Source organism: Convolutriloba macropyga, chromosome 2, assembly GCF_964194025.1.
Source record: "Convolutriloba macropyga chromosome 2, txConMacr16.3, whole genome shotgun sequence".
NCBI classification, from domain to species: Eukaryota; Metazoa; Xenacoelomorpha; order Acoela; family Convolutidae; genus Convolutriloba; species Convolutriloba macropyga.
Genome location: NC_134469.1, coordinates 20,006,935 through 20,019,192, shown reverse-complemented (window position 1 = coordinate 20,019,192; position 12,258 = coordinate 20,006,935). Strand labels below are relative to the sequence as shown.

The 12,258-nt window shown below is 34.1% G+C and overlaps 2 protein-coding genes across 7 annotated transcripts in view; both read right to left on the bottom strand.

The window, feature by feature from the left end:
- The window catches only part of LOC142357771 (uncharacterized), a 406,796-nt gene that overhangs the window by 338,156 nt on the left and 56,382 nt on the right, over window positions 1-12,258 (bottom strand). The window lies entirely within an intron of this gene.
- LOC142335181 (uncharacterized) overlaps window positions 1-12,258 on the bottom strand; it is a 73,396-nt gene that overhangs the window by 17,773 nt on the left and 43,365 nt on the right. For 4 of the 6 annotated variants that reach the window (XM_075383556.1, XM_075383557.1, XM_075383559.1 and 1 more), the window contains exons 2-3: window positions 9,977-10,560; window positions 7,020-7,219 (exon numbers count right to left, since the gene is read on the bottom strand). In XM_075383556.1, coding sequence (XP_075239671.1) covers window positions 7,020-7,219; window positions 9,977-10,393 — 617 coding nt within the window. In that variant the 5' untranslated portion in view covers window positions 10,394-10,560. Of the gene's footprint in view, window positions 1-7,019; window positions 7,220-9,976; window positions 10,561-10,722; window positions 10,923-11,182; window positions 11,345-12,258 lie in introns of those variants that run through there. The other 2 variants (XM_075383562.1, XM_075383558.1) reach the window with 2 other exon arrangements.

Here is a 12,258-nt window from a genome sequence, read left to right as displayed (position 1 = left end):
GTGCTTTTTGAATAATATCTTACTGGATTTTTAACTCTTTTTATCTAAACTAAATTTTGTATTTTTTACTAGCAAGATGCTATAGTTGAGATGTATGATCTCATGCTTTTAATGCATTTAGCGAATTTCAAAATAGTTTATGCTTTTTAAGTTGCAGTTTTTGGTTACTTAGTTGCTTGGTTTTGTTCGCCATGCCTTTCATAAGGTCACTGATGAAAAAACAGTTTAATGGTCTTTAGGGGGCAAGCAACCGGTGCAGCCTTGGAACTTTGGGACACATACAGATTTGCTTCAATTTCTGTTAAGTAGTTTTCAATATATTCTGTTCAATTATTATCTTCAGCTGTTGCCTATTTTGTTCTGATTTACAGATTAAAGGTTTTTTATTCCATTTGATGTTAATGGTAACTGTGTTGGAGAAGCAGCTATTGTCAAATATCCCAAAAATGCATTTTTGTTGTTCATTTTTTTCTAGTCTTTCTCCAAATCTTGTCAGTAAAATGCTTAAAAATTCCACGAAGCAAGTATATTAGTTGAGATCTCCTGGTGTAGTTGCATTTTTTTGCTTCTAGTCAATTCCGTAGTCTTCCCTATCCGTTAAAAGTTTTCATTTACTTTTTCTTGTTCCTCCAAGACACGATTTTCAGCTGAACTTCTGATGGACAATTTTCAACTCCTATCTCAACTTCAATGGAATTAATTGATGAACAAAATTGGCCTAAAAGTATACCTGGATCAAAAGATTCTATTCAAAAGAAGGAGGGTTGGCTGATGAAGCCAGGTCTTGAAGTAATTGACTCTTAGGTTGTCTCACCTAATTACAGCAAACTTAGATTGTTAAAAGTACTGAACTCAACTGAGTTAGGTCATGAAGTTGACTTCAGTTTAATTTTACGGCCTAAATCTGAATTTCCTCCTCTTAATAGCACCTTATGATTCTCGATTGAAGTGCTAACATTTCTTCGCTTGTCTTTTCTTATTCTGTTTTAATCCCTATTGACATCAAAAGGGTAAAACGTGTTTTTTTTTCGCAGAACACAACTTTTCTGTATCCTCCATAGCTTTTGCGATGATATGGTAAAAGAGGTCTTTTGATAGACGATAGATTTAAATTAAACAACATTATGAGTTTATTTGCAATTTTCTCGTCTAAAATCTTAGGTTTTAGGTCGTCTCTTTGTCATTTCTAACTTGCAGTCAAACTAAATTTTTTTATCCATTCAAGGGAGTTGATTACATATTTCACAAAAAGTCATGCTTATACAACATGTTTATAAAGATATATAAAGCATACAAAATCATCAGATTGAAAATTTTGGATGAGGCCCTATAAAAAACTCATATGATAATTTTTTCGAGTAATAGAAAATTCAAATAGTCTATCATTGGAGAAACTAAAATCAATACATACACTATGGTACCAAAAAACTACGTACAACATGATCTCTGCTTTTAAAGAATGATTCGTGCTTCATAAGCATGATTTGCGCTAAGGCGTGAAAAAAGGTGCGAAGTTTTAAGAGAAATTCCATTCTCCTTTTCTCCGCTTAAACAGAAAAGATGGTTAAACCGCTTTGTTCGTTCACTGTTTCCCAAATTGTTACGCTAAAAGATTATTGGAAATTCTTTCCAAGAAAACGAGTGGAAGTTACTGGAATGGCCAGCATACAGTCCAGATCTGAATCCTATTGAAAATTTATGGGCAACTTTGAAGCAACGATTACGAAAACAGACAGTTTTTTTGGAAAATTTAGAAGAATAAGTGTATGAAATTTGGAATGAAATTGAGCCAGACGTCGTGGGAAACCTGTATGAAAACTATACAACCTGTCTAATAGACGTCAAAAAAGCTAATGGTGGAATGATGCGTTATTAGAGAACAAATTTGAACTCAAAATGTTATATTATTTGATGTTTGTATTGCTTTTTAAAAAAATCTTTAGGTGTTCGTAGCTCTTTGGTATCATAATGTATAATCTAAAGCACTACTAAGTGTGGAAAAAAATTACTTGCTTTCCCTGAAAACCCAATCTGTGTTTTCGATAAGAAAATGCGAGGTACGCTTGACTTTTGGACGAGTCTAAATTACTGCAGATGACTTAAAATCTCTCCCAAAAGTATGCAAACTTACCTGCCTGCTGCAGTAAAATTGCTGTGGCATCACAATTAAAGGAAACAAAACAAATATCTGAGAAAATTTCGTATATTTTTTCTGAATCAATTTATTTTTCAAAACGTTTAAAATTTATAGAGAACTAAAAGCTATATATGCTATGATTTTGAGTTCCTGAACGACTAATATAGTTGTTTATTTTGAAATCAATTAATCAAAAATTCTTAAAATTTTGTGTTTGCAATAATTTACTTCAGCGGCATTTTCCTTTTAATATTTTTGATATGATAATAGTATAGTCTTTTGTTTTCCCGAACCGAGCTCAAATTTGCATTAAAATTAATGAGTGTGTTCACAAAAATGACGGAGAGTAAACTATTGTGGCGAAATTAAATAAATAGAGATCTGTCTGTGACCCAGGTTGAGGTGCCAGATCAAAAACCGATATGTCCAGACCGAAATGAACGCACAAGAGGGGTGTCGTGCGTTCAAACTTACGCGGTCTGGAAACACCAATCTACGCACGATAGTCTGATCATAGACAACTTTGAACGCACGAAAGTCTGATCATAGACAACTTTGAACGCACAAAAGTCTGATCATAGACAAATTTGAACGGACGAAAGTCTGGAAATAAGAAACCTTGAACGATTGAGAAACTGAAACATTGAGAAAACTTTGAGCCTCATTTTTTATTCGAGAAATCATTAAATAAAAAATGTCTTTTGAAGATTTGATTCAGTTTTTCGAAGGTTATTTCCAATAAAACCACGTTTTTCCTGTTCGTAAAAGATATCGATCTGGCAAAAATTGAGTTAACAAAAAAGCGATGATAACATAAATTTCTCAATCTAACCCCCAAATAAATTTGGAGGTTGGAACAAAGAAAAGTTAAGTACGATATGGAACCACTTCATTTTGTTCCGAAAAGTCGCATGACAGATTGGTCCCTCGTCTTTGAGAGTTTGAACAGCAGTCAAATTTCCTTCCTCAAGTCAGTAACTGTGATCACTCTAACTAAAACTCAACTCAATGTATCAAGTTGATAGAATTCGCGAGAAAGCTGTCTTTCGCGAGAAAGCTGTCTTTCGCGAGAAAGCTGGCGGACCTGCTATATTATATAATAATGTATATTGGTTTTGTTTCAAAAACAATTTTGGTGGTCAAGATTTTGTTGTTAGGACGTCTGTGGTCTTTGATTGATTCACTATACTACTGCTGAACTCTATAATTTTCGTATAATGTCTGGATCATGTGTCAATCTCTTGGTAACTGCAATTAATTTACCGATTGGCGTGTTTTTTTTGTATCCGTTAAGACAGCAGTACCCAGGTTGAGCTGCACGACCCAAACCAGCGTGATCAGATCGACTTGGGTTACGCACAGGGGGAAAACAGCGACCCAATCGCGCCTGAACCCCCAACCCTTGACCCAAATGGGCCTGCACGCCTACTGTGCAACAAAAATTGGATCTTGAACCCTAGCGTGCTACCCAATTGAGTCTCGATCCCCTAAGCCGTGACCAAATTGGGTTTGGTGGACCCCCTATTGCTTGACCCATTGGGTCTGATCAGAGATAATTTTGGGATAGACGGTCTGATATCCCCTATGAGCAAGCCATGTTTTTCTATCAGACATGACTTGGGTCGTGCACCTCAACCTGGGTACTGCGAGCAACATTGGTCATTAACAGTGAATTAAGTGAAGAATCAAATAATACAACTGCCTGTGGCTTTGGCTGCCCAAAAGAACTTGCTATTACAAAAATTGTCTGATAACAGCTAGCATTATAGTACAGTTGGCGTAATCATCATGATGATTACGCCAACTGTACTATAATAACAATACTATGAATATCAATAACCAATTCTGTCAACGAGATAGCTACATAAACGCGTACAAAAACACACATCTTGTAAATTAAGCATGCCGGGTTGTCATTTCTTAGTAGTCATAAAAAAAAACATATATGATGTCATACAAGTATTACGCTTTCTTAGTACAATCTTTGTACGATTACTAGGAAATCATATATGACTTAGTACGATAACAAGAACATCATATATGATGTTTGTATGATTAGTAGGAGATCTTAAAACAGAACTCATTTATGAGACTACTATTATAAACCATTTATGATAAATGTGTGATTATCGCGAAATCATTTATGATACATGTATGGTTATCAAGAAATCATTGATGATCAATGTATGATTACCAGGAAATCATAAATGCCTTTTATTTGATTATCCGGAAACCATGCATGATCCCTGCAGGATAACCAGAATATCATGACATGTTTAACCGTAGCCGCCAAATTGTCGGAAATAGTCGTTTGCAGGTTTTGGGATTGCAAAAATTTTAAAAAGATAAAAATTGACAACAACCTAATTTCTCTAAGTGCTAAAGTGTGTTTTGATTTCTTCTGTCGTTTCATTAGATGAAAAAATTGGCTGAATTTTCTTTTCAAAATGGAGAATATTAAGCTTAATGCAAATGCCACGCAGCATTATACTCTGATAAATTAAAGCAAGAGGAATGTTGACATCAATTTTTTTTACCTAGTGTCAAAAAGTGTTCTAAGTGTGTGCGCAGTTTCATTTGGCTCAGAAAATATTGAAAGTTAAGATTCTATATTGAAAGAAAATGCGCCTAACACTATTATCAATTAGCAGTATACTCTAAAGAACTCCGATAACTTAAGTCTTTAAACAATAATTTTTGGTTCCCGGGCATTATTGGTTTAATTCTTTTCTTTTGATTTCTTGATTTCGCTTTCTGACCTTGACCTTTATCGAATTCCCGTAAATTTCTTGAAGGGGTTGTTTAAGTGTCCCTTAAAGAAATGTACGACCTTTGTATGATTACCAGGATATCATACAAATCATATATGGCCTTGTATGATTACCGGGATTTTTGTATGACCGGCATCCCGGGATATCATAGAGATGGGTTTTACACAACGCCCATTTTAAAACAACGCCTGCAAACGTTGTCTCAATTCATGAAAATTTAGCATGTATACAAATTTGTTGGTTTGTCGCATGTCCCTATAACCTTCTATTATGAAGCAGGAGTCAATATAACAACCACACTCAATGAAAAATCACGTAGAATCATTGATTTTTCTGTCTTTTATAAACAAAAGCAGTCTTTTCATTCGCTTCCATGCTTGTTTAAGTCCCAATCAGGGTCTTAAATTCCAATAGATGTTATTTTCTGGCAAATTGCCAGTCATATTTAAGAATTGGGCCTTTTTGACTCTGGAACGTCCTTATTGTGACCGAAATGGTTCGGTTGACAAATTTGCTGCTTTGCACAACAACTGGCAACAGACGTCATTTGATCTTTTAGCAAATTTAATTCGAATTCAATCTATATCGAAACGCTCACTGTTATCTACAATTTTGACTACATCCTAAATGTGGCAGGGGCTAGCACCACCAACACAGGCGTCACTCAATCAAGCTAATACCTTTGTTCTTTTTGCCCGATTGCAGCACCACTAGTTTCGGCTCTACCAACCGCAGAAAGCAGCCATGTAACCAGGGAAAAATATCGAAGCATAAAAAATTTTTTTTTGAATCTTCAAAATGTAAATTTAAAGGTATAACCCTAACAAAAACGTTTGCTTAAATATTTACAAATTCAAAATCTCCTCGTAAATATATGAATAGTTTGGTCTTTATACTTCAGTAGAACAAAATTCCTAAAGCCTCTTACTTGTCTATCTATTGGAACACGTTCATGCAGTTTGACCATTTCGCTGTTTAGTTTTTCCTTAAATTTGTTTTTAGTTTTTTTCTTTTCGGATTACAATTGGTAAATTATTCCACTTCTTAGAAAAATTTCTGATCAGTGACCTGTCACTCTAATTGAATTGGCACTTATTCTTTGGAAAAAATTGGAGAGTTCTGGAGTGTTTGGTCAATTCGTACAAAAATTCTGAATAAGTTTTTGATTTCTCGACTGCTCTCTTTATATTGTGAGAGGAGGTCAAAAAATTTAAGAAGACAAACTTTTTTAATGAAAAGCTCTGCTGGCAAAATTTTGTCTGTCAATAATAGATCTTTTGCACTGTCAAATTTTTTGCGTAGGTGGCAAACCTTTATTCCCCAGGTTATTTGTCTATTAACTCTGTGAAGTTACATAACGGACAACGATTGGAAAAAAATGTACTGAAATTGAGATGGGACAAAGCAAGTGATTTAAAAAGACCGATTCTCGCTTTTAATTGTAGAAGGTGTCTTACTAAAAAAATGACCTAATAGCTTGTGCCATTTTTGTTAACATTTTGTTTAGCTGTATGTCAAAATTTAGAATATTATCAATCATTATATCTAAACAACGACAATTTGTTTATTGCTCTATGAAAATTCCATTATAAAGGAATTGTTCTATTTTTGATTCACCAATTTTTGAAAAAAAACACAATTTCTGTTTTATCTTGGTTTAAAGTTAGCATATTCTGCCTCATATAACTGTCAGTATTTTCAAATACACTGTTAATTTTGCATAAGAGATTTTCATTGGATTTGGAATGACAAATAATGCGTGTGTCATCTGCAAACTGTAAAACGTCCTCTCTTTTTTTCATTTTTTCTGGGCAATTGTTGATATACATTAACAAGGGCTAACAAGATTGCTTGCAAGATTCTTGCAAAATTTTGGATTCTTCGATCACAAGGTCTATCACACAGTCAAAATCAACTGTATATGCAACACCCGCACACTTTAATCAGTTAAATTGAGCCTAAAATTCTATCAAAAACAATTTTTTACATTTACAAATGATTAAGAACTTTGAATCGGTCATTATCTACAAATTCAAAAAAGGTTTAAATCCTTACATCCAAACAATTGGACTTGGCCTTTTTGATAGTTTATAAAAGAATTTTTTACTTACCTTCTGTCTTCTGGTTTCTCCTTCGGATCGATTCCCAGACGCCGTCTGAGTTGTTCGAACTTCTGGATGACCTTGACGTAGACCAGAACCATAGCGAGAGAGTCCACAGTTAGGAAGGTTCCCAAAGCCACAGCGTACTCGATGTCTATCACAGTGCGCAGAGTGTAAGGGACCCATTTCCACGAAGCATTCAAGCAAGCCTAAACATTTCTGCACATGGAAGGCGTACTTTGCTTTAGTGTCCATTTCCGACTGCATTTTCTTAAATAGGCAAAATTCAGGAAAAATTTGGGAAAAATTTTGACAAAATGCTCTTCAAACTGAAATCCTATGCTAGTCAGGAAAAAAATCAGTGCAACAAATGTCTGTGCAAGGCATGAAAAAAATTCAAATTATATAGCAAGGTTTGTCCTCTGTGATTTTTTTGCATTTCGGGACGATTAGCCCTATTGAAAACTAAATGTTTTGATAACCACCAGGCTAACAGCGGCTCTGCAACTTTCATCAGATTGATCGGTTGACAGATTTTTTTTGAATAGAAAACGATGAATTTCGTCAAATGTTTATAAAGTGATAGCGAATCGATGAACAGTGAACTGAAGTATTCCCACATGTAGTTAGACATGATAAGACCAAATTATTTGGTTGCAAAAAAATTGCAGACGAAAATGAATAGAAAAATGTAAAAAACATGTGTTTTGTTAACCCGTTTTTCAAACCAAGAGCATCCTCAACAAAATTTTCTGCAGTTTTCAAACATTTCAATCTTGATAGTTACTAAATATCAGAAACTTTGATAGATGCTGAGTTTTGTTCGATAATAAATTAAGAGAATTAACAATTCTTCCTAATTAAAGTATATCAACATTTTGAGAAAACTCAGTTTGATATTTTGAGGAAGCGGTGGCAACGGAATTAAGTGCTATGCGCAAACAAAATCTAAAATTATTTAGACATTGATAGAAAAACATTGCAATAGGGTTTGAAACAGAAATTGAGAAAAACGTTTATAACTAGAAGACATTAATTTCAATTTTGGCCAGCCTACATCATACGGTATTATTGGGTTGACAAAACTAGAAAATTGCTAATTTAAAACTGCGAAAAACTCATTATCAAATACATTATAGTTTTTTTGTAATAAAAACTGACAAACTCAAATGCTTAAAGTTGTTTAGCTTAAAATTACTTCAAAAAGTTTTTATAACCTTGCGTAGTGATGTGTTGCAACATTTAGGGACAATATGATGCAGGAGGCATAAACTCTCATTTTCTGTTTGTGTTTCTGTGTTTATAATCTAAACTCGCCGAGTCCCCTTAGTTTTTTTCTATAAAAAATATCTGAGAAAAAAGTGTCTACTACCGTTGGTTTTTCAGATACTTGATTTGTGGGGTGTTGCTAAAACACAAGAAAAGTTGTTACATTTTTGCGCTCGTTATTTTAATTTGTTTCCAGCTATCTATGGCTCAATGAAATTAAAAGTTGTTATCCTGGCTGTTTGATTTTTTTGTTGTTTAAACTTAGAAATGAAAAATTCACAATTAGAAACTTTGTATCAACTGATTGTACTTTTCTCCATTTGTCTCCTGGAGGACACAATGACATCCAAATTTTTTGCTTTTCAAATCTGTGTTTTCAAAACATGTTTAAAAAGAGAAAACTCTTGTTCTCCCGGCAACTGGTTTTTTGAAATATTTGCAATAAAAAACAGTTTTTGAGAAATTTGGCGTGATACTTCAATGTGAGAGGTCTAGGAACTCTCATAGGTCTCATTTTGCGTCTACAGTTTCGGACATGAATACAAAAAGTGCGGAATTCGTAGCACAAAAATGAGCATAGTGAGAAAAACTTGGAGGAAAAACAAAATTTTGTCGCTAAAAGCATTTCGTTGCATTTTGGTATGCTCGCTTACAAATTTGTTTTCAGTTTCTGCTTCTAACATAAACAAAAAATATTTACTTAAAATTGAACAACTTTTTGGCTGATTTATTTTGCTTTTCGAAGACTAATTTCAAATTCGCTTCGACTCTTTGCCAAAAGATAATCTAAGTTCCTTTTCTTGATGAATTGGACAATGTCGACAAAAGAATACCAGCATAATTGACTTTGAGTGCCAGTGAATAATGTTAATGAATTTTATTGAAAAGATGAGGAGAGTCAGTTCTCATCAAAATGACTCAATGGAAAAATTTTTTTTCTTTTTTGAACATCAAGCCAAATCGAACAATTATAACCGCGAATTAGCTTAAAAGGCAATTGGAAAATATTGGCTGCGAAAAAAACTAATAACAGAAATTGGCGGTGAGACTTGTACTAGAAAATGCCAAGACTGGCAGAATATGAAGGTTGCTCACGGTTTTCATCACAACCAATAAAATTCTCCAAATTAGGCCACATACAAAATCTAATTTAAACTGGCAAAATGAAACATTGATCTTATGGGAAATTTTACAATCGACTGCAAACAAAGTTAAATGTAACAAATACGAATAATTGTTTAAATTCTGAAAAAAATGATTTTTTGAATGATAGTATTTTAAAAGCACTTAAATAATTGTTCAGAAATTCAAGTAAACAGAAACAGGTTTCTCTCTTAAATTTTTTGTCCTGTGTTTTGAAAAACAATATTACCAAGGCTGAGGTGCCAGACGGAAGCAAGTATGTCCAGACCGTCACAGACAGAAAATACCTATGTCCAGACCGTCCCAGACGTAAGGTGTCTATGTCTAGACTTTTGTGCGTTCACCAGACTTTCATGCGTTCATGCTCAGAAGTTCGTGCATCTTTTGATGTTTCCAGACTTTGTAATTTTGAACGCACGACGCACTCTTGTTTGTTCATCTTCTGTCTGGACATACTTGCTTCCGTCTGGGACCTCAACCTGGGCAGTTTTTATAATATTTAAATCTGCTTGTTTAAAAAATCAACATTATTCACTTCAAACAAAATTACTAACCTGAACAAATCCGGCAAAGTAGGATGCTTTCACCAAGTTGTTCACACGTCTCTTGTTGAAAGTCTTCTTAAACTCGTGAATTTTGCAAATAGCGTAATAACGACTAATAGTTGCTGCGAATACGAGCAAATACGATGAAATCAAGCAAAATCCGAATAAAAAATAATCGATTGAAAGGAATATTTTTTGTGTGAATAAGTTCGTGGGATCAGTACCTATGACATTGCGGAAAACTATAACAAAAATATAACAAAGGTTGAAAGATACTTCGGAAAATGATAGTCCAACTACCAGTCGTTCACTAGCCGAGGGTTTTCTTCGGTATGTTAACACAAAGATAACTAAAGTGCCGACAGTTATTCCGACAATGCCGAACACACCAGTAATGAACAATTCAACCCAGTAAGGTATTAACATTTCAATAAGGGCAAAGTTATGAAAATTTTAAATAAATAATCGAAAATAAACAAATTGTAAACAAACAATGGGTGTTTTCAATTCTTCCTCAGGTAAATAATTTAGTCAAAATTCAATAACTGTCGCGCCATTATGGGTTTTACCTATATTGAGCGTAGACTCCACGTCTGAAACAAAAATGGTACTTAAAAAGTAAATTTTACTTAATTAAGGTCAAATGCAGTTCTCTTTAACACCTATTGGAGGAACGAACGCTAAGAATAAGAGTTAAAAAGATGCTATTTGTTTTTGCAAAGCATATTAAACACTCGTGCGAACATTAAACTTACAGGTTAAATTTTGAACTCAAGTCATAAGATATAATAGCAATTTGGATTTATTTTTTATCAGTTTTATATTCACTCTTTTCCCTGTTGGGAATATATCTGTTTATTTCCCGTTTAAATAATGCCATCGAAATTATCAAACTCCCATAACCCTTTAGCGAGCTTCTTTTGGTATATAAAAATTTATTCCGCGTTTATAATTGGCTGTTTCAATTTGGAGAAAAAAAAATTATTTGTGATGTTCGGCATTGCTGATTTTATCCACTATGATAGACAAAGTGCTCCCAAATAAAGCAAACAAACATCCAGGTTGTGGCATTTTTTTAGCGAATTACATTATGGTACCTTTGTAGGAAAAAGCATCTAGTTTGAAACTAAATTGGCCCTTTTTAGCGAAGTGAAAGAGAGTTTTAAAAATTAGATTAGTGGGCTAGAAAAAACGGCACGCGCGCGGTTAAATTACCTTGAGGGGTGTTGAATTGAAAGCAACATTTTCTATTTCCATTAGTGAAAACGTTGTTGTCAAAGGAAAGGTAAAAAAATCTATTATTAAAGAAAAGTAGAGCGCCATTAGAAGCATGATATCCAGATGTAGCTATTTTTGGCAATGATTGGAAAGAAACAGGTCAAATGAAGTCCAACTTTTTTACTAATCAGGTAAATAAGATGACAATGCTCATAAAATTGCAAGCCGCGGTAGTTGAAAGTAGTCACTATTTGGCTCCTTTAATCAAATTCCCACTAAGCTAAGCTCAAATGCACGTCGGCCTCGCGAACGGACAATAAAACAAGTTGAGTCTTGTTTTTGTGTAGGATTTTGGTAATCCTATCTTGTAGATATTTATTACTATCGAGTATAAAAAGCATCCGGCATAATAATTGAGCTGCAAGGAAAATGCAAAGCTAATAAAAGGAATAAGATAGTAGGAATACTTTTCCTTGTGCACTTGGTACTATTTTTACAGTACAAGGATACTTTGCATGTACTAGACAAGATGGGTGATTAAAAACGTTGAAGACCTTAGGAATGTTTTCACAAGGCTACTGCTTTTGTTATTAATACCTGTTACACAAAAATAGGCTTGTATGCTGAACTTATCACGTGTGTCAAAGTGTTAAAATGTAGCATGATCGATTTTAATACGCCACTCACGCGCGGTTTAGAACGAATTCTGCTTCTTTTCAGAATTACAGTCTACATACTTGTTCCTGGTGTGGTTGATGGGAACGATGATTGGAGTGATTTATTTATATACTTAGTGAAGAGCATCCAAATATAACAATTAAAGTCCTCGAGAGGGAAAAAGAAATCTCCTTCTGTTTCATTGCATACCCCAGTCGATTTCGAATGGTTATCTTGCAAGATTCTGGCAGATTCTGCCAGAATCTTGCAAGATTATGCATAATCTTGCAAGATTTCTGCCAGAATCTTGCAAGATAACCATTTTTCTGCCAGAATCTTGCAAGATAACCATTTTTCTGCCAGAATCTTGCAAGATAACCATTCATTCTGCCAAAAACTTGCAAGATAACCATTTT